The sequence below is a fragment of the Ciconia boyciana genome, chromosome 1 (assembly GCF_034638445.1).
Source record: "Ciconia boyciana chromosome 1, ASM3463844v1, whole genome shotgun sequence".
Taxonomy (NCBI): Eukaryota; Metazoa; Chordata; class Aves; order Ciconiiformes; family Ciconiidae; genus Ciconia; species Ciconia boyciana.
This window is the reverse complement of record NC_132934.1, coordinates 28978978-29001692: the sequence shown is the minus strand read 5'-3', so window position 1 is coordinate 29001692 and position 22715 is coordinate 28978978. Positions and strand designations below refer to the sequence as shown.

The window sequence follows — 22715 nt, the reverse complement described above, 5'->3', positions numbered from 1 at the left end:
AAAGTAAAAATAACCTTGCTGGTTTTGACCTACTGCCCAGTGATTTTTTAGCCACATCACTAAACTCTGAATTGATACTTCATACTGTGCCTGGTTTAGCAATATAAAGATTCAGTGACCCAGTTAGATGCAATAGTTAAAATTAGAGTGGACAGAACATCAAAGAATATGCTTTAAGGAAAGAAACTGTGCTGTTGTCAGGATAGACCAGATAACCTAATGGTTTTAACATACGTAACATATATGATCATTATCCTTATTACCTTCCAAAATGTAATATAACATTATTTAAACAAACTCATAGAATGCACTTAAAGAGAAATAAAGCTAAAGTATGTTTCTATGGATTACAGATAATTACCCAAATATTACTTTTACTTGAATAATTTTACATATCTGAAATAACTGTAAAATATGTAGAAGTTTAGTAAAGAACAGTTCAGGCTTTGCTCAGTTTCTATGACCATATAACCAACCTTTCAGCACTGATCATCATCCTACATATTTCTGTATGTTCATGTGAAAACAGCTGTATAAAAAGAGTCCAAGTCCGGGTTCACAAAAAGATTTGCATTTTTATTGCCTTCTAAGGCAATAAGAGCAACTTTTTTTTTTCATTTTATCATGCATACAAAGTTTGTGCAGACAATTTTTTTTTTCTTTCGGAGCCAACATACAGGACTCAGACATTGAGTTTGGGTCCAGCTGGCCAAGAAACAAAAAGGAGGAAAAAGTAGGTGAAAAAAGTGAGGAAAATTGTGAGTAAAACTACTGACTTGGGACAGAAACTCATGAAAGGAAATTAGGAGTTATTTAAGAAAATTGCTTTTCATAGACAAGAAAACATGTTTTTACAGATCTGCACCCATGGATCCTGAAACACTCTGGCATTTTTCAGGCAGGTCACCAAGACACCAACTGTAGGTCTGCTGGGAACCAGCTTTTTTTAGACTCTGATCATTTCTTTTCCTGTAGGAACTGTGAGCTTCACCACAAGTTATTCTGAATGGAGACACTTTCCCAATGACTTGCTCAGTGTGAAATTGTTCCATGGCAGTGCTTGCTATATTTTTATACTAAATCTGAAATTGTAAATAAGTTTTATTTTTAAATAATAATTTTACTAAATTAGCTAATAACTTTACTAAATTATCTGAGAACCTATTTTGTGTTAAATTCTCCTAGTTGTATAACCCACAATGAAATGAAGCAATCAGGATTATTTTTGAATACACATAAATAACATGCTCATTTTAAAAGTAATTTGTAGAGGTTTATTACTTAGGAGAACTGACAATTCTTAAATACCATTAGAAATCACAACACCAAGTCAGTTTTGAAAATCTGCTTACATATTTGATTTCTTAGTGAAAACACTTTTTTAAAGAATGTTTGGAATTCAATTGAGTATTACTAAAGAACAAGCTATGTTTAATATGCAGGATTTGAACGCTAAGCGCATTCGCACGTTAAGCACCTCTGTTTCACTCCTGAGTGGTAAACTGACAAGTATTACAGAATTCACTGCAGCTTTAACTTTGCGTTTTCTTTGTTCCAGGGATAGTATAACTATATTACAAGAGTGAACTCATATTAGCTCTAGACACATATTTAATGACTTCCTACATTCATGGAAATTAATTTGGCTTATTGGAATGATATGAAAACAGAATTTTCATATTTAGTGCTGATACAAAAAATTGAGATTCAATGTGATTCCTACACTTATGCCAGTGGACTTTGGAAAAGGCTGTTATGTGGTTTAGGCTACTGTTTTTGTGAAATGCTAGGGAATAGTAACCACTGAAAATAATATAATCTAATAAATAATGTAACAAATGAGAAATGCATATCTGTCACATTTTACGTATTTCACACAGCTGTGTACGTGAGTTCAATAACTTGCATGAAACTGGTGGTAACCTTTTTAATTTATAAGATTATCAATACCATTCATGAAAAAATTGTAAGCCACAGTTTGACACAAACACATGAGATATATCAATGATTACTTCTAATTTTCAAGCAGTAATTCATGTTTATCCTCAAAATATAGTTAAATTTCTATAGTCTATTCACAAAGGTGTCAATTCAGATGACAAGGCCCAAATCCAAGAGAAAAGGTCATGAACGGCCAACTTAGCTGGTAATGAAAAAATAATAGCAACACACCTGAAAGTTCAGAAGTGTGTGAGGGTTCAAAAGGGGGTGAGTAAACTCAACTTAAAGCCAAAGGTAGGCATTTCAGCTGAATTTGATTGCACAGCTGATGAATGTACTTCCATCTAACTCAGTTGCCATTGTTTGGAGTGGTAAGAGTTCATATGCCTCCTTCCAACAGCAGGACTGCTGGGGTAGCGTCATCCTACACAGCCAGGGCTGCAAGTGAGTATCTGTCCATGGTGTATGTCTGGCTGCACTAATGCTTCCATTGAGCAGTGAAAGGCATGAAATATTTTCCCAGATGTCCCATATCATCTTTGTTTCACACAGATGGTCTCCAGCATTTTTCTCCTCATCATTTGGCAATTTTTATCAGTCATTAGGAAAGCAGAGTCATAACGCCATGTGGAGATGATGAAAATGAAACCCAAACCCAAGCCATTCATCTAGTGATGTCTACAATCCTATAACCTTACTAATTAGAATGATTCATGTATGTGTTAATCACTAAGAGTGTCAAAACCAGTGTTTTTCCATGCCATTAAAGAGAAGCTTTGATCTAATGTTAACTGTCCTAAATTATTCTCCAAAACTTGGACATCAGTGAATAACCCTATTCAACAGCACTGTCACAGAGAGCCTACAAAATTCTCACTCATTTACCTATCTGAAAGCACTAATTTCTGGGCTGCAGAAGCTGTCTTTCCAATTGAAACATTCACAGGTGTGACAAATATCATCATTTTTAATAATCCATAGGTAGCGTACTCTTGGGGAATAGAGAATGGTAGGTTTGACCCTCCTTAAGTCTGTCAGGGTCTCAGTCAGTGCACTGAAGGATTGGATAACAGAATAAAAAGTTTACTCATCTGGCCATAAAAAGGACACACAAAAAAAGGTTCTTTTCTTCATACCTACGTCCCTTCCAGACTTAGGTTTGCTGTCTCCCTTCAGCATTTGTCTGGGTGGTTCTGCTCAGCCCAAAAGCAGTTGTGCCGATCGCACTATCAACTGCCTCTTTCTTCCTGTGCATTTAGCAGAAATCTCAAGTATGTTGTAATGGCCACCACAATGGGTAAGCGGCTTCTCTGTGGATAGAGCCACTGGTGATCTCCCTTTGAAACTGTCTTCATTCTCAGTTAGCCAGCACAGCATTTTCACACTTAGTAGGGCAAAGTGGGTGTAAAGTACCAGTAAATTAGACTACCTTTGACAGTCCTTGTGTTCCTACAAAAAAGGTGACACATGGAAAAATCTGCTATGAATTCGTGTGTGAGGAACAACTCCCAATGTCAGGATTCAGGATCAGGAGAAGAAATAAGAGGTGATTAATCTGACCTGTCTTGGACACTTAGAGTGAACTGAATCACCTCTGTTTCTTCTTATTGACTCCAAAGGAAACCTGGGGTGACTGTTGCAGGCTTCCCACGTGTACCTTCCTTCACGAAACCTCACTGTGCTCCTAATGTGAAAATTTCCAAATAAACTCTTATTTTAAAAATCACAGAAGAAAAACAAAGCAAACCAGACTGGATCTTTCTTGAGAAATATTCACATTTCTGATTATGGGGGAGTTTTAAAAATACAAAGTCAAAAATGTATCAAACTCTTTTGGTGAAACTCTCTACCTGAATTTGCCCTGCATTGATATCAAGCATGGAAACTCCCAAGGAATTTCCTTGCTAATGTTACTGAACACTGAGAACAATCTTAAAATAGAAATTGGCCAGTTTTGATACAACATGAGGAAAGATAGTTTTTTTGTCTGTCAAAGTAGGAAGCTCTTTTAGAAATGTATATATCTGGGAAATAACTGATTTTTAAATTACAAAATTAAAATATATATCACAATATATTACAGAAATCGTGTGTCAAAATACATCTAGTTGTTTGGATATGCACTAAAACTCCATACACCTTGATGTAATTTACTTCTTACAATGTCATGCAAGCTGGGAAAGTTTTTGGAGTACTGAGGCTTCAAATAGCTTCCAGTTCTACATTACAAGATAAATATATACATTGACATAATCTTACAAAAATCCAATGCAATCTTACTAAAAGTACAAATCATTTGCAATGGCATAATTATATGATCTGTATACAATGATGATCTTACAATTATATAGCACTGTCAAATTTGATGAATCCCAAAGCACTTTAAAACTCCAGCTGATTACACTGCATCAAAAGCATGTTCTTGCTTTCTGTTTAGAGATGTGGAAACACAGACATTTGGGTATGAAAATTCATAAATTCCAGGAAATAATCTATTTATCCTGCAGGTGTCATGAGCTATATTGGTTCACACCTGTGTTGTTCTGAGAAGTCCTGGTAAGTCACATAATTGCCAACATTTCCATTCATGATACACATATTTATGTATGTGTGTCTGAGAATTTAGATTGAAGTGGCTTGTAAGGGGTGAGCCCACATGTAATAAAAATAGCAGTATATAATTAGCCATTTTTCCTGCTTCTAAAATGCAGCCAGCTTTGGACAGAGGATTAACAACCTTTAACACAGCAAATGGTTAAGTGGGAATAACCAGTGACAATGTGGTACCGGAAGAGAATAATACCATATCTAATTAAAACTGCAAGGAGAATTAAAGACAGCAGACTGTAATTAACAAAGTTAGCATTTGGCAAGGACACTGGGGTTAACGTTCTTCCTTTTGTATAAAGTGTCATGGGATCTTCAATGCCTGTGTGCAAAGACTGGAACATGAGAATTTCCATTCACAGGGCTCAGTCCTGAAAGATGCTCAACTTCGAAGCTTAGACCAATTATAAAAGCAAACTTCAGCTGAAGTACCTGAGCGAGTGCCTGGCTTGAGCTCAGCAGCACCTCGCAAGAGCCTGTGACCTTGTGCTTGCTGGCAGTGTCCAAGACAAGTACTGTAAAGGCCTCATCCAGAGGAGCTTGTTATATTCAATACTTAGGTCTGAACTGCTATGCAGGCAGGATTGTGTGGCAAATATTAAGGGTTCGTTACCCACATGGATGTCTAGCAATTGACAGCCATGATCACAATTTGCAGTCTCTAATACCAAGTCATGCTTTTTTTAAAGGAAAACATTACTTAGCCAGGAAAAACGTCGCCTCATTAAGGGAAAAAATGTGGTATTCCAAATCCTACAGTATGGCAGCTATTGGTAAATGCCATGTAATTTCAAGGAAGACTGAAACCAAATAGCATTTCCATATCTTCCAGGAGCAAAAGAGAAGGATACTTAATATAATAATAAAGTACATGGATAAGGGTTGTCTATGCCTGTTCACCTGTAGTCCCTAGACAGCTCTATGTCACGATAGTGTTCACTTACATGACCACATACTATTTAAGTATTTTTCCATTTTGGCTAATCTTGTGTGTTTGTAATATAATGATGTGTTTGTATTACAGAAACATTCAAGTCTGTAAAGATCATGGCTCTACCACAGTCAATGTTGAACAGATAGAAAATAACAGCCCAACCCTCTTCTGAAGTCAGCTAGATTTTTCTTAATTTAAAAATTCTGCTGAAGGTGGTAATGCCCAGTCTGGACTAGAAAGCATTTCCTGGATATTGGGTGCATTTAACATATCATCACATAATCCATTTCATAAACCAATAACGCCCTGTCTAAAATCAAGTAGGTTTCACATCTCCAATATTTTTATTTGGAGTATGTTCCAGAAGTTGAAAGATCGCAAATTATTGTTAAAAATCTTTCTTTTTATTTCCATTCCTAGACAAATTTTATTTTGGTTTTGTGTTCTTTTAACTTATATAATTCCTTGTTTAACATCCCCATGTGATTGTTGTGAGTGACCATAGCTCCCTTAAGCCTTTGGTTTGCTAAGTTGAACAGGCCATGCTTCTTTAGCCAGACTTCCCATGCTATGGTATGTCCTAACAGGCCTCTCTCTACCTTTCCTGCTTTGTATTAGTTTTTCTGAAGGGTGGACACCTTTATTTGTCTCCAGCATTCTAAAAGTTTTGTACCCAGTGAATTCCGCAGTGGATATTTCCTTGTGTCTCTTGGAAATCTCTCTCGTGATGGATCCTAAGATCATATTTATCTCCTTTTTGCAGTCCCATCATTTTGATGGCTTATAGTCATCCTCTGAGAAACTAATGTAACCAGATCTTTCTCTGTCATCTCCAGTTAATGAGCTCGCAGCTTACTGCAGACATTCTTGTTATTAGTATTTAAATGAATGACCTTGCACTCAGTACTATTACATTCCTTCCATTTATACTATTCTGTCATCACAGTCATATAATTCTTCCTCTATGATATCCTCATCCTCCTTTGTATTGGTAATACTTTTGCTACCTTAGTAAATTTCATCAGCATAAACGTATTTTTTGTACCAAGGTCACTAACGAAAATATTAAATAAACTGAGGCTCAGGACTGATTCTTGGAGCACTTCATCAGTATCCTCTCTTTTAATAAAATCTTTATCATCTCTTTAGCTTGCCCCTTAACCTGAAAAGAATCCTGTTCAGTTACTTTCTATATAATCCATATTGCATTTTACTAATATGCATTCATAAAAGAAGGCTACAGTCACCAAATCCTGGATTTGAAGCACTAGCTAGAAAGACTAATTCCAGTAGCAAACAGCTCTCCATACATCCAAAAGGATGTCACTAATCATGGAAGTGATGGGGGGTACGTACATTTTTAAAGAGCAGACACCTTACATGTTCTAGTTACCTAAAATGGCTAAAGCCTAAGATGCCTTTTCACCAAAGGCATCTGGACTGTCCTGACAGGTCAAAACAATTCATCAGCTAGTTTGCTTTCCCTTGAGGGACCTGCGAATAGGCAGCAGGATGGACTGTCCTGTTAGTGGAGGCTTACTTCCAGCTGCCATTTCTCCCAGGGTCTTCTTTCCTCACAGTGACATTCACAAGCCCAGTGTATGATCAGAAGGGTCAAGATGCCCCCAGAAAATACAGAGGTCAGGACCCGACTGCCTCTATCAGAGGTCTTCATTCTGCCCAGGTCAGAAGAGCCCATGAAAAAGAGGGCCAGTGGGAAGCAAGCTGCAAGAGAGTAGTCCTGCTAGCAGAAACTTCCTTTGCTGTCCTCTTTTCCAGGGTTAATAACTGCAGACATGCAATTCACCAAGTGTGTCTACATGCCTATATTTCCTGCATTAACAGAAGTATGGCATACATCCAGAGCAGCTGATGTGCAGTACAGACAGTTCTGGAGGTCATTGGCCCTATTACACATGGTCAGATTGCCTGTACTGCACCTACAGACTTGGCAAACTCAGATAACAGGGAAGCATAACACACGCTGCTTTACTTGTCACAAGAAGAAACTACGTAGCTGCCTAAACTGAAAGGTTGAGTACTATATCTGCAAGAGAAAATTTATTTTGGTGCTTCGTAAAAATTAGTACTTGCTCAGACTGCATCTAGAATAAAGTCTTTACATGTGAAATATTAGTACAATACTTTATTCTTCCCCCCCCCAAATATATCCCACTTAAATCATGTTCTCATGAACCTAATTGATAGCATCACTTCAAAGAACAGTTTTGTAAAATGAGGCTACTTCTCCTTCTTAGCCACAAAAAAATATGTTAGCATCCATCCATTTCAATGTGGTTCTTGCTTATTCATTTTAATTAAAAAATCCAAGCAGACATTCTACAAAGTTTTTATACTATTATCCCATATATGCTTCCCAAATGTAGAAATCTAAGTTTGGAACTGTGTCCACAGTTCATTTTACATATCAAGTAAAAGTTTGTTCAGTATTTGTGTTATTGGAGTACAAAACATAAAACCCACATACTTAATTCCTTGTCATTCTTTTCGTGTTTATTCATCACAGGTAAAAACACTATTTTTCAATCTTCGAAGTTCACAGATGAACTTCAAAATGTGCACTAAATTTGGCCAAATAGTGAGTTGATCAATAAGTGTATAATAACCCAGTCATTGCAAATCCATTTTCTAAATAGTAATATCTGGTATACCGGGTGCTTCTAATTTTTGACAAGGAGAAAACTGGGGTAATTCTTGTATCTTCAATGTGTGTTTTAGTAAATTGTGTTTTCATCTAATTCAAAGGTATTGCAGACAGGATGAATAATCTTGTCGGTCAGTGCAAGTCCTCTACTCAGAAGACTGGGGTTCAACCTCTGGGTTTCCTTTGCAATTGCTGTGTTGCTTGAAGAAATTTGAACTACATAAGCTGTGATATCCTTTTTCTTTGTAAGGATGTGTTTACACTGTCAACTGTCAAAAAAGTTGTAGTATACTGGTTTTAGAGTCTAGAACAAGAAGACCCCATTCACAGCTAAATGTTTTAAGTCCTTTTGTAATTGCAATACAAAATACTTGTATTTGAAAATAGATGGTCTTTAGTAATAACTAATACCTAAATGTTCCAATTCCTCTTTTTATTATCTAAAGACAACAGCAGAAAAGCAAATGCTTTCCTTTTCAGACTTGTTTTCCTTTGAACAAATTATATCTCCTTCTATATTTATCTTTAACATGGTTCATAATTACGCACTCCTCAACCAGGGACTTAATGTTCAGATATATTGTATTACATATTATATATTATGCATGAAAACTGGTTCATTTTTTATCTTCAAATAATGATCATCAAGCTGGTTCATTATTCATCAGAGAAAAATGAACTCTGTTCATATTCCCTGTTACAGTACATTCCTACCCTGATCATATACATAGAAGTCCATTGTCTAGATAAATGTCTGATCAAATATGACCAAGCAAAGGAATTTTCTGGAGAATCAGCCTTTTGCAGGAGAGTTCTTTTCTCTCAGTTATCATCTCTTAATTAGATGTTTTTAGCTGTTCTTGGCTTTTCTGGTTACAAAACTAACATAACAGACATGAACCAAAAGTGAAGTGATGTTGTGATACTGTCATCATCCAACTTGCAGCTAGAAATCAAACGTCACAGGAGTACTGCCCCACTAACCTCCAGGGTCTGAAACCCAAAGACGACAATTAGGTGACAGCTCTGTTAGCTGTTTTACTAAGATTATTTCACTAGTAACACCAGCTAATGCACTAGTTCCTGGTTCCATCCAGCTTCTGTTTCTCTGGCTACCATATGTAAATATACCAAATAATTCAAATTCTTCCTCTAAAAACAATGAAAAAACGTCAGCACAAAAACACAAGAAAAGTGGAAAATTGAGGAAAGTGAAAATCAGATTTTTTTGCCCCCCAAATGCCATGGGGCATTTTCTTTTAAATATAGATGCTAACATCTCTATTACCAGTATTTATATTATATATTTTATATATATATTATATGTTTTATATTATATCTTCTGACATTTCACATATCACCTAAGTATCTGAATATATTACAGTAAGGTATTTACTGGTTTCTGTGATCTAGTGTGTTCAGATGGATTAACATGTACCATGCAGACCTTCATTTTGGTTGGAATTCCTTTCTGTAGCAGTTGATTTCAGATATATTAACAAGTGTTTATTTATAGTGTAAATATAAATGCATAGTTAACTACTGCATAAACTACTGTACACATATAGTAAAGGTCATAGAAAGCCTTGGATGATGGAGAAGGAGGTGCTAAGAAAAACAGTTGTATCTTTCAGGAATTTATTTCTCAAAATGGCCTTCAAGAAATCTTTGTGTTTTCCACAAGTTACCTTTATCTTGCAGTAAGAAGCTTGACTGTGCCTGGAGAACAAAGTAAGTGGCCACTGTTGCTGCCTCTGAGCTTGCAAGTCTTTTAGTCAACCTATGTAAATGCCATTGACAGATATTCATAAAGTTCAGCTCCAGAATCAATCATAACGTACACATTACAAACCCCAAGGAGCTTAATGTAGCCTTCTCTATTATCTGTCATCTACTAAGGACTTCAGGTCTTGCATTGTCGCATACAGACAGCAACATGAGACATGCAGCAGACCTGTGCATCAGGGCTTTGGGATGAGACAGAATCTGCCTGGTGGACCCAAACAGCAGGAATTTGCTTGCAGATTCTGCTGCACAGGAGCTTAGAATTAGCAAAGAGTGCATATTAAGAGAATTAGAAACTTGCTTTATCTATCTTTTTTTCTTACCTCTATTCAACATGTGTTAAGCTCTGAGATGAAGACCATGTTTGTAAGAGGCACTTACATACAAACAACTGTATATTTTAGAATAATGCTTCCATTTATGTTTATTTACCTTTCTGAAAGAGAAAACCAAAAAGGAAAAAAGGAACTTTTCCTTCATTTCATAGTTATGAAAAAATTTACTCCCGTTGCATGAAGCTTGAGTCTTCTGGCTCCCTTCAGCCAGAGACATCAACCCCCAAAACAGAAGGGTTATTAGACATTCTGCTGTTAGAGACAGAGCTGAGCTATTTGAGCATTTTGCACAGCCTTTGAGTGCTGCAGCTATGTAAAAGTGGACCACAGTTCTTCTCCTGACCCAAAGTATTGTATGCTCTGTGCTATGAAGTCCTTTTCTACAGCATGAGCAAACACTCATAGCCAATCTATCTGCAGTACTTAGGGCATGGAGGAGAGCTGTAGACTGCCTGTTTCAGCCTCAAAGTACTGTATCGTGTGAAATACTGAAAACAATCCTTCATCCGGCACCTGTATGACATTCAAAACAGCAGTGGCAGTGATAGCAAAAGACACCTCCATCAGCAGAAAACAGGCTTGAGGAGTTCTCAGTTTGTGCATTTCATTGTTAGTTCTCTGCAACTGAAAGACACAATTTCCTATCTAGCACCTTTATACTGTTGAAGAAAGACAAAGAAAATATTTGCTCACCAGTTTTATTTTTGAGGAGTCTATTATTTCCTCAATAGCTACCGACTGTTCTTTCTCCTTCATTTTTCTTTTTCGTTAAACTTGGAAACGATACCAGGGAGTGCTAGACAGAAGTTTATATACTTAGGTGAACTTTGATTCTTCCTTGGACTTTAAGACTAATCTAGTGTAGAATGTGATTGACAAAGCATTTTCATTGATGTTATGCAGCCTTTTCAAGTTACCCAACCTAAGCAAATGAGGTTGTTAATGTTTACCCTGGCCCTTCCTCTAAAATGGTTTTGAACTTTAGCAGATTTTATAAACTTATAAAGGTTGCCAAATGACATCAGTATTCACTAAATAAAAAATACTCATGATTATGCAGCAGGGGGCTGCCTAGATCAGCAGTACTATATGCACCTCTAATGGAAACCTAGTTTTACTTCATGATTGAATAGTCACAGCAATTATTGAATAAAATACTTTGGAGGATACCTACTTGAATTTCTTTTTTCTATATGATTTCTGGGAATGGGACAGACCGCAGTTTTTGTAATCCATCCAGATGGTAACCATCAGTATTTGACAAATAATTAATACAAATACAAATTATTAATGCCATGATGAGAAACTGTGACCTCAAAGACCTTGTAATAGCAGTGAGATTTCGCAGACAGACTGCACTGTCCTTTTATCAATAAATAGTGCCTCCATAAAATCAAATGCAGAGTTAACAGATTTAATCAGAACTTTATACCAGCTGTAGTTAACAGAATTATAAAAATTAAAGAAAGAAAACATATATCCTCGTCTGTCCTGAACTAACCTCTAATCCATGCCTGTACAGCGCAAGATTTTTTCAAATGCCAAAGGAGCTGACCAAATACAAGTGAGCCACGGGGCCACTGAGGATTTTCTCCATAAGCTGTTTTCCTGCAACAGTGACAGAAGTGGAGCAATCCCAATGGAATTGACTCCAAAGGGGACTGAAAGCAGACTGTATCTCCCAATCTTAGTGAAATAGTGTGCTGTGAATGTATGAAATGCAGCAAGTGAAGCAACGAAGCCTGGCAGGATGCCTCAAGAGGTGACCTATTGCAAGGCAACGCCTTTGCACAGCACTCCCTGTGCTGCTGCCATTCCCCACACCCGGCTGGCCCACCGGCTCAGCCCTGACATCTAACAGCTAGCAAAACCCTGGCCTTTCAGCATGCCTAGGAGCTTTTGCTTCCCCTCTCTGTTAGTGATTCCTCTCTCTCCCAGTCTTTACACCCAGTCAGTTACAGAGGCCTTTTAATGATTTCACTAGAGGCCCCTTTATCGTACAGACAGCCACTTGAGTTCTTGGAGAGGGAGCAAAGCAGATGTGAAAGCTGAGAAGAATCTATCTACACCTTCCCTTGTTATAGTGCTGGGCAACACGGAGCTCCTTAGTGTGCAGAGGAAAAGAGTGGCTATCTCGGATTCAGAGTTATATGGAGATGGCCCAGCAAATGAACACCACGACAGGTAGTTCATTCTTTCTTTCTACGCTTATGCAAAACCAGAAGTACCAGACAAGCCAGATCTGTACTGTTCTGTTCCTTCCTACACCACCCAACCAGGAGATGACTAGCAATGGGATCTGCGGGATCTGCTGCCCCTTAGCTGTTGCTTCTAATATAACAAATAACTTTTAATTCGTTTCCCAGCATATAAATACCACATACTTCAAGTCAGATCCAAAGGACTGAAGAAATTCGGTTAGATTCACAGATAGACAAAGTTCCCAACAACAGATTCATTGTTTGTGACAGCTCTAAATCTCTGAGGTGATGTGAACTTCAAAGCACTAATGACACCATAATGATTTCACTATGCAATTAGAGCTGGAGCTGTTGAAGGAATTAATGTTGTTTCAAATCTGTAAGTATGTCTTTCCTTTAAAGGAAAGAACAATTCCAGAAAATATTTTGCAGATTTTTAAAAAAAAATAACTTGTTTTAACAGCTATTTGTTCCAGCTTTGTCTAGGACTACCAAGACTATTCTATTCCCAGAGTGAGAATAATTCTTCAGATCACACTTATGGTGCTTATATCCATATATCATAATAAAATCTCTGCTTTCTATTGGTTAGAAGCCATTGCTTTCAGAAAACATTCCTGCTGGCAAGCTCATTCAGGGGAATAATTAAAGAAAACTTTTCTTAAATATTATGAATAAATCAACACAGAAACATTTTTTCTTGGCTCTATTTACTACTGGACAGGAAAAGTTTTTCTGTGGAGAACCTTTCCATTTTCTCCAAGCAATCCGAAAGGAACTGCTCGATTTTGTTTGGTCATTCAATACCTACTACTCCAGCAACAGTGAGCCCACCTGATTCAACAGATCACCAGTTGGGCCACTGTAGGGGATTTTTTGAAGTCCAGCTTTATGGTAGCGCTCTGTGCCAGGCATTACTCTGTACTACTCCTTAGCTCTCACCACCAGCCATCTAATTGCTACAGAGCCTTTCTCCCTGGGCTTCTTCAGGAATAATTTTGAAAGCTCTTGTTTTCTTCTGCACCAGAACAAAAGACAACTTAGAATCCTTGGAAATGTTCACAAAATTAAATTATTTTCTGGCCTGTCGCACCCAGCACAGTGCAAGATAAGCCTGTGCCCTTGCAGAACTTTAATATCCTCTCATTTTATTCTCATTCCAAGCCAGTCAATCTCCTAATGCTTTTGATGTCAGTTTTAGTGGACTGCACGTCAAGTAGAGGACATTATCCCAGTAGCTGTACAGTGATTATCTGGGCTACAGCAGTTATTTCTGAGTGACAGAACTGGTAAAATGCCAAATGTTTTCATAGAGATCAGTGTTGTGCTTGCTAAATTACTGGGTTTTCTGGTGAGTCCTAGGGCTGTATACTTATATTAGCAAAACAAAACAACATTTAGTAACAAGTAGAGGTTCACTAGGTCACATACTGTCAAATCCAACCCTGAAAAGCACAGAGATCCTATTTTTTAACTCCGCTCTTTTCTGGCTCTCTTCACTGTGACTAATGCTCTCCACATCTCCCTTGATACAGCATGTTTCTTAAACTTCCCTTTTTCAGATATTAAAAGGAATATAGACCACAGCTTTTTAGAACTTGCCCCAAACTTTTAATGATGGTGTCATATATGCTTTGTGTGAACAGACCTGCACATCTACATTTCCTGTGTTCTGAGCATTTGGAAGTTAATAAACTTTAAATTCATTACAGAATGTTGAATAGACTCTGAGGATTGTGAATAAGAATAGAAGTCTGATAAAAATGAAAAATGTTTACTTGTCAAATGTCTGTCACCATATCTGACATACATAATATTATTTAGCTCATACTTGCTCATATATTCTTTGTTTCATTTTTTTAATGATTCCTATAGGGTCAGGAAGAAACCTGTCGCTCCTAATACGATAGAGAAGAAAAGGATTTCTTACAGTATAGATAAATATGTTGCTCTCTGTTAGTAAAGAGTTTCATAAGATTAAATTATTATGACAAGGAAAAATGACTTTAAATTGGTGTCATCTTCAAGTTTTCTTTATTAAATCCTACCTACGCCATGGTGAACAAACAATTTTCATCAAGTGATAGTTCATAAGAATAGTTATGATTTGATTTCATCTATGTTCTCTGGACAAAGATCTAACGGAGTTTACAAATACTTTCGGAAGAATCAAGACTTCTTGCATATAGGGGGGACCTAGTCTTATATTTTAACTCAACTTCTAAAAAATAATTCTAAAAAGTAGGTTTCTACCATTAGGGTACTCTTAAGAGCAATAGAAACACAGGCAGAGAATTCCCTACTTTGAGCAATTTTTAAGTTGCCACCCCAAACCAGGGAGTTTTATAAAGTTATGAATTTGGGGCCAAACACAATAAAAGCCAGACAATTCACTCTTCAGAAGCTGTAATAATTTTAATGAGAGATGGAGGGATGTTCTTGTTTTCACTTCTCTGATTCTACTAATACATGACTGTAATTCATTAATTCAGGGTCAGACAATGAGCCTCTGAGCAATTATTCACATGAGTGGTCTCACAGAATTCAATGTCCTCATTTAATGTGCCATTAAAATGGTACATGGATGCATCTAACTAAAGCAAACATTAATTCTCTGCAACACACAACAGGTAGCATTGCAAAGTCTTTACTCTCAGTCACTATTTATTGAGAAAAATGAGAAAAGAAAATGGCTTCATGAATTTGGCTTGTTCAAGAAAAGATTTTGCTGAAAAACCCCCAAGCCTTATATCATATTCAGAAAACCAGGAGACTCAGATTTTTTCAGAATTTTAGACAGACTGCTTTGCACAGTTTGGACAAATTCAAGACAATGCCAAGAAGGGAAAAATCTAAGATGCAATCCTAAAAATACACTGGAGAAGTGTAAGGAGGAAGCAAACACCAAACCAGCCAGGCACATGGGCAACTCAGTCTCGCTTGTGATCTCACTTACTCTGTGTTGATGGCAGCCACCAGAGCCAGGCACCTTGTGCAGAAGTACATGAGAAGTACTATGAATCTCTGTTTAAGCACAGCACAGCCCCAGTTCCTCTTCTCAGGGGAATTACATATTCTCTCATTCCTGATCATGTCTCCTAGTCCAACGCTGTTGCAATATGTACATTTTTAACTCAGATAAACAAATGTCATTATGTTTAATGTGATGACGAAAAACTGGATCTAAAGAACATATTTTCTACGTGCCTCTCTTTCTCTATTACACAGCTTATGACCAAAATTTTCCAGGCGGGTTTAGGATGTTGCCTGAAAGACACTATAAAACCCTGAGTCACAAGCTAAATGCCTGAAACCAGCCCCATTTCTTTCATATATTTTTGGAGTACAGATTGCCAAAACAGAAGACAGAATAAGCAGAGACACTGTTTTATTGCTTCCACGCTGGCACAGTTCGCATGCCTTGTTGAAGGCAGGCTTCATTTTGCCATAGTATTTCACAGAGAGATTTGGAAATGCACACTGTTCCCCGGCTTACCTGGCAGCCTGGTGATTTCCTCAGCACAAACAAAAATCTAAATACAATTACCTGGCCCACAGGCATTGCAGGAGTCTCAAATCTTTGCAAGTAAGATACCAGCTAGGCCTAAAAGTCACTGCATTTTTCCTTGTTCATCAAGAATAGGGTATTCAATATTTTTAGAGAGATACGTCCTTCATGGCTGAAGATGAAGGCTAATGAGGCTGGAATTAGCATAGATTAACATCATCCAGTTTTAAAAGGTGTTGAGGGAGTGTGAGTCTAATCCAAAACCCAGAATTCGTGTCTCTCATCACCATCCCACGGTACCACACCTGAAAGGATCCTCCCCTGCCTCATGTTAATTTGAGACAAAATATTAATTCACTCCCCAGGGAGCATTTCTTTGCTATGTTCTGTGCTGAGATATGTATAAATCAGACTGACTGTATTAGTTCTGTAGCTGGCATGCAAATGCCAGGTATTCATGGAACTATTAATTGCCATTAATACTGGACTGTGTAGCGGGCAACACAGAGGCATAGAGATCTTATCTCCTAATGTATTTTTGTAGCCAGTGATGTTCTGTAGTCAGAAAAAGATGTTCCTCCACTAGGTGATTAAAAGCAAGCATCTGACTCTGTATTCTGAAATGAAGTTTGTAGACTGTCAAAATCTGTGAAAATCCTTCTTCCTTTGCCAGAGCGGTTTCCCTTTATCAGTACCCATTTTAAGACTCTGAGGACAAAATCTGTGGAAAAAGGTTCCCAAGATAAATCAGGGTTGAGAGAACAAAGAACATCCCTTCTATAAAGTGTGTTGCATTACAGTTATGATAGGTGTTATTTTCAAAAATAATAATGCTCTATGCATTGTTGTGTCCAGAAAAGGTCCATCCTTCCTCTTGAAATGTGTAACTTATATGGAAATGTATGTAGCCTTTGTTAATCCTCTGTCATTTTTTTATAAAAAGACAGTGCAAAATTATAACAGTTACAATTATTCCAATAAAGCATTTCATCTGAAAAGTGACATTTCTCATCTTTGTTCTTGAAATTATTCTACTAAGTGCAACTTGCCTTTATGAAAGTCAAGAAATATAGTCCACCCTTGCCTCAGCATAAAACACTGGAGAAACTATTGTACTGTAGAAATTGTCACATGGGGAAGCTTTGACTTTTTTAGATGAGGTAGAAGGATCTTTAAGCAAGACTTTAAAAGGCCTCCTAGGGTCTAGAGACTCTTCATACCCATAGTCCTGCAAGGGAATTAGCACCTCCAATGGGTTATGCACCAGACGTGGTGCTGGGCTAGAACTCCAAATGCTATTCAGACCACTTAAAACAGCTGTGTCCCACCACATTGGAACCCTTCCTGTAATATTTCTTGACAAAAAGACAAGCAACTGAAGAGAAAGGAGAATACTACACTGAGAGTACTGCTTTAGCCTCTGAAGAGTGATGTGTGCTTGAATCACTCAATGAAATTCTCAATTATAAACAGCAAGGTGAAATTCCACAAAATACTTACAGTTCTTTGCATTAGTAGAGGAGTTTCAGAACAACCTATCCCTTCATCATTAAAACTTGATTCCATATTGATTATGTCTTCAATCACCTCTTCCATCTAATAAAATAATATTTTAAGACCAAGCATTACAAATAATAATGGAAACAAAGTTGTTCTGAAAATACAGAGGAAATAATCTTGAGTATTTATTGCATCAATAAAACTTAATTTCAGAAGTTTATATCTTAAAATTCAAATAGTTTAAGCATTTTTACACAATATTCACATTTTTTACTTCTTGTGAAAACAGTTTTTGTGGTTTAGCAAGTTACTTCTTTCCTCCCAAACACCAGCCCATTCCCCTTTTTTAACCCCTTATTGCAACACCAGGATCAGATGACAGGAGTGCATTGCTAAGTTGTGACTGTGATCTGTCACCTTCATCAAATGTGTCATATCCACAGTGTATTGTTGCATTGGTGCAGGAAGGCTGAAAGGAACCTGTGGTTCTGCAAGAGCATGAGTCACTCAAGATTTGGTGTTACACACCGCTCTCAAGATTCAACAGGCAGAGGTTTGTGCTGTGTTTGGCAGTACACTGGATACTTCTCCAGCCAGCCTTCTGGTCCCACTTTTGTTCTAATCTGAATCAAAAGCTGCTGAAGCACATGGAATAGCTAATTAATTACTTGGGATGAAACAGTTAATACTTTGCAGACATATAGAGATATATAGATTTGGACAAGGTACAGCATGAGTTTTCAATGATAATTTTGGTCTTGTTCCATTCACAAAATAACTTTGGGAAAGATCCCATGATGAACCTGTCACTGTTAACTCTACCGTCTGCAGGAGTGGTTGACTTGTGCCCTGAGGCTTTTCAAGCAGCTCTGAAGAGCTGTAGCTGAAGGGAATGTAGAGGGTCCTATGCAACGAAAGAAAGTATCACACAGGCCAGGGGCCTTTCAACACAGACTTTTAGGCCATGTGGCCCAGCACAGCTCATATGTGTATTCCTCTCCTTCTGCAAAAACCAGACATGTGCTGTCTGAGGAGTTGTGCCCAGACTTATTTAGGAAAGTGCTGTCTGGGCCAAAAGGATGCCAGGAAACACCAGCAATTAAATAATATGAATGAATACAGTTCATTGCACCAACCTGTGTGTTGGCTCTGTATTATTTACTAATATACTTACAGTCTACACTGAACCACAGAGCACATCTGCAAATAGGAAATTACACTCTGCCAGTCATCTCCCTGAGGCTCTGGGACGGGATTATTCAAATTATTGGAGTGATGCCTACAAGGACTTTGGCCTGTGCCAACTATCACTCTCCCAGTCGTCACCAGGCACAGTTCAGGACAGTGGTTTACAAGCAGTCATCTTGCTCTCGAGGACAGAGAGTGGTAGTACCACTGGTAGTACCACCAGTGGTAGTACCGGGTGGGTGCCGGTTGTTCCTGGTCGGATACCCAAAGTGCCTGAGAATGGTTCCAGCATGCTGTGCTTGCCAGCACAGAGGTGACAACAGAGGCCCCCACAAAGGCCATATAAAACAATCTTTGCAGACTAGTGTCTCCAGTAATCCATAAACCTGACATAAAATGTCAGTTGTCAATGCAGAAGGAATGGAGGGGCCCCAGATGAGCTCTCCAGGAAGTGCTGGGTTTATTTTTTTCAGTTTCCTCACGCTTAGCTGCATAATGTCCAGATGCTCGCATGGCTCACAGTGTGTTTGTAAGAAAGATTACTCTGTTCTGTTAAAGCCCAAGATATGGTACAGCATCTCCATTTCTTATTTCTCTAGGAATTCCCCTTTTACCTAATAAGCACTCTCTTGAAATCTGTTGAAGTATTAAAGGCCATAATGATCTACATCTCACATAGGCTGAGAATCTGACATTGTATAATAGCTGTACCTCTATTAAAATCAATGGTGGCACTAAAGTTAGCATATCTGCGCCAATTTACCCAAGATAACCCATATATAAATATATTAGCTAACTGAAAAATGAATGAGCAATTCTTTCAGTTACATCTTTAAGGTAATCAGTATTTAACTTTGTTATGCAGTTAGGATAATACTTTTAGACAGAAAAAACTCTCATCTGAAAAAAAAAGTTTTGCATTTCAAAGTACATATTCAAAAAACATACAGCAATATGTGACATGTAGATAAAAAGATGCAACAGTACGTTTTAACTGCCAGTAATTTAGAAGCCTGATCATGCAATAAGCTATTCACAGACTTTCAAGGGAATCACCCACATAACCCAAAAGGATTCAGGGAGCAAGTGCTGCAACCGAAGGCCCCGTGAAAGTAAAGAAAGTCATCTCTTGCCCACGACTAGTACAATGTGGGGCACGTAACTTTTTTGTAGAAGTACACAAAGCCCATTTCCCCATTCTTTTCGCCAGCCCAGCCCTACCGCATTTTCGTGTTCTCCTCCAAGGGCCAGCAGCTTGGTAACAGGGCTTTCTGGTGTGCCAATATCGCTGACAGGAGGCATGTGTCCGTTTCTTAAAATGGAGGTCACTCCCACGGGCTGGATTGTGTGGGAGTGGGACAGGGAGAGCGTCTGGCTGGACAGCTTGGTATCGAGGGTCAGGTACTGCTTCACCTGGTGCCTCTGGCTTTGCTGTATGTGGTATCTAGACTGATTTTCCAAGTGTGTTTGTACCTGGGAAGGAATGGAAATAATTGCTAAAGTTTCAAGTTACTGGTACCAGTATTTGTCCATATGTTCACTTAAAAATCTTCAAAACAATAGATTCAGCTTTAATAACATTTGAATAGTATTATTATTAACCTTAATTTATTTTTTTCAGTTTTGCACCCTTACACATTTCTTATTTGTGTACTATTTTCCCCTAACCCAGCTGAATAAACCTTCTGAATAATTATCAAAGAAAAATAGAATTAGAAAAGATAAACATGATCCTGAGAAAAGACCAGAAGTATGCTACACATTTTGCTCTTCTCATTTAAGAATGATCTCTGTTGAAATCACTGATCATTGCAATCAAATCTACAAGCATATATGTACTCTAAAATTAATATCACAGTGTATTTACTCTTTTGTACTATAAATGTAAATAAATGTATAAAGAAAAACATAATCCAACCAACTTCAAGTAATATCAACAGCAGCAGAAATTCATTCATACCTAAATCCACATTTGGCTCACCTTGTAATAAGTACAGTCAGTTAAATGAGGCATTGCTGCACTTTTGGAAAACAAAAACAAAAACAAAAACAAAAACAAAAACACAAAAACCCCCAAAAATAAAGAATCCAAGCTCTAGTCCTGGGTGACAGTTCACTATCCTCAAACCACGCAGTCTTCTTGAAGTGCCTCTTGAGGACAGATCACTTTTTGAGTTGGTAGGACTTTATAAACTGAGTGGTCATGCCAAAATGGCTAATTGAGTAAGACTTTGGGCCATCCTTTGATTACAGAGATTGACAGTTGCTACTTCAAACAGCTCCCATTTCAGATCAATGTCACATTCCTCCAATTTAACTATCAGAGGAGCACTGCATACACAAACCTTACTGTCATTTCAGCCCTGTGGCTTTCTTCTTTTCCTATGGCATGAGTGGTCACAAATTTCTTGTAACAAATTTTTCCCAAGTGGCCTCTGTGTAAGCATGATTATTAATTGTTAAATAATAGCAAGACTTGCTTTGCAGACCTTTTTAAAAAAAAATAAAATTCAGTCATTTAAACAAACTTCTTTTTAATTCCCCTAACATACATAAGCAGAGATAAATAGCCCATAAAAGGGCTTTGCATTTAAATCAGCTATATTTTTGCACAATATTGCAATACCTACTTTATTTTTAATCATGTTATGGTGGCATGTCTAGAATTATTTTAATTATGTTTCTTTAAACTAATTTTCTAGTCATATAAAAAAGATTAAGGCATGCAGTAATGAATATAATATTAATTATTTTGATGTAAGCCTTAAAGTTATTAAATAATATTCCATTAAAATATTGAAATAAAATCTTAAATACACTGTTTAGATTTCCCCATTTTATGTTAGGAAGGTATGCATCCCATGTAAGGTTTTAAGAACTACATGTGTATTTGGGATTTACTTAAATCGTGATATTACTTAACTGAGATCTTTGTGTTAATTTTAGAAAGTGTATAATGTACTGTTAATTTAAGCTCTGATTTATCATGTGTAAGGATACATGTAAAACCACCCCAAATCATTCAGATTCTTATGCATCTATTTACTCCTTCACCCTCAGTAAGATTTAAGCTCATATTGAAAGTTAGACACTCAAGCAGTTTCTTAAATTAGAATCCAAACATGAAATCTACTGCATGCCAGTTTAACAAGAGTATCGATCTTGGGTGAAATGCAATGTGCTGAGGGAAAGAAAATATGTTCCGTTGTATGGCCAGAGCAGGGATTTGCTGTGCACCCCTGTTTTCTGCTGCCGTTTCAGAAGCACCCACAGACACTTCGTGCTTGTGCTGGACTCTAGGGTCACTGGATGAATCCACGCAAAGTAACCACTACCCAGACCCTTGCACTGCCTAAACTGATGTAGATCTCTTTCCAGCAATGCAGAGCACTGCAGTCAACAGCTTTGAAGGCACAGCTTCTTTCCATGGCATAAATGGGAGTGGGATAGCGGCACAGGCTACAAATGCATGTACTGCATTTCAGTCCAGCTATTTTTTCTCTTAAATGAAGCTGATGATCACTCTGTAATGAGCAACGAATTGTTGTCTTAGAAATTCTACAGGCCTACCTGAAGTATGAAATCCAGAATATCAAATATCTTCAAACTGAATGGAAAACATAAGAAATTTGCAGTGTCTGAAGTCTATATTACCTTGTTTTAAAGTTTGTGTTTAATAAGGAATTTTAATAAGGAAGTGGGTTCTGCCACAAGAAAATTGCTGAGAAGTCAATGGCTTGCTTTTTGCTTTCTCTGGACTTCAGATTGCTAGTGGCAAACTGAAACCTCTGTGCAGCCCAATTTCCTAGTGAACCACCACAGGGCCATCCCACTGGGGTGGAGGGAGGATCTGTGAAACACAATCAGCTAACTGCTGACTACATGAAAAATCAAGATTATCAGGAGAGCTGATTTTCTGTGATATTCTTTCAGTGCTTATATCCTGTCAGTACTGTCTTGAACTTCTACAAACAGGAAAAGAATTTAAAGCTTCGCTGATGGGATCTGTTGCTACGGTTTTGCAAACCTCTCCATCCCCTTTCCTGTGCCA

The 22715-nt window shown here is 37.6% G+C and overlaps 1 protein-coding gene across 1 annotated transcript in view; it reads right to left on the bottom strand.

Annotated features, from left to right (window-relative positions):
- The window catches only part of TFEC (transcription factor EC), a 38041-nt gene extending 17363 nt beyond the window's left edge, over positions 1-20678 (bottom strand). Inside the window, exons 1-3 of the mRNA XM_072849690.1 lie at positions 20646-20678; positions 19886-20137; positions 17477-17572 (exon numbers count right to left, since the gene is read on the bottom strand). Coding sequence (XP_072705791.1) covers positions 17477-17572; positions 19886-20137; positions 20646-20678 — 381 coding nt within the window. The remainder of the gene's footprint in view (positions 1-17476; positions 17573-19885; positions 20138-20645) is intronic.
- Between the last annotated feature and the right edge of the window lie 2037 nt (positions 20679-22715).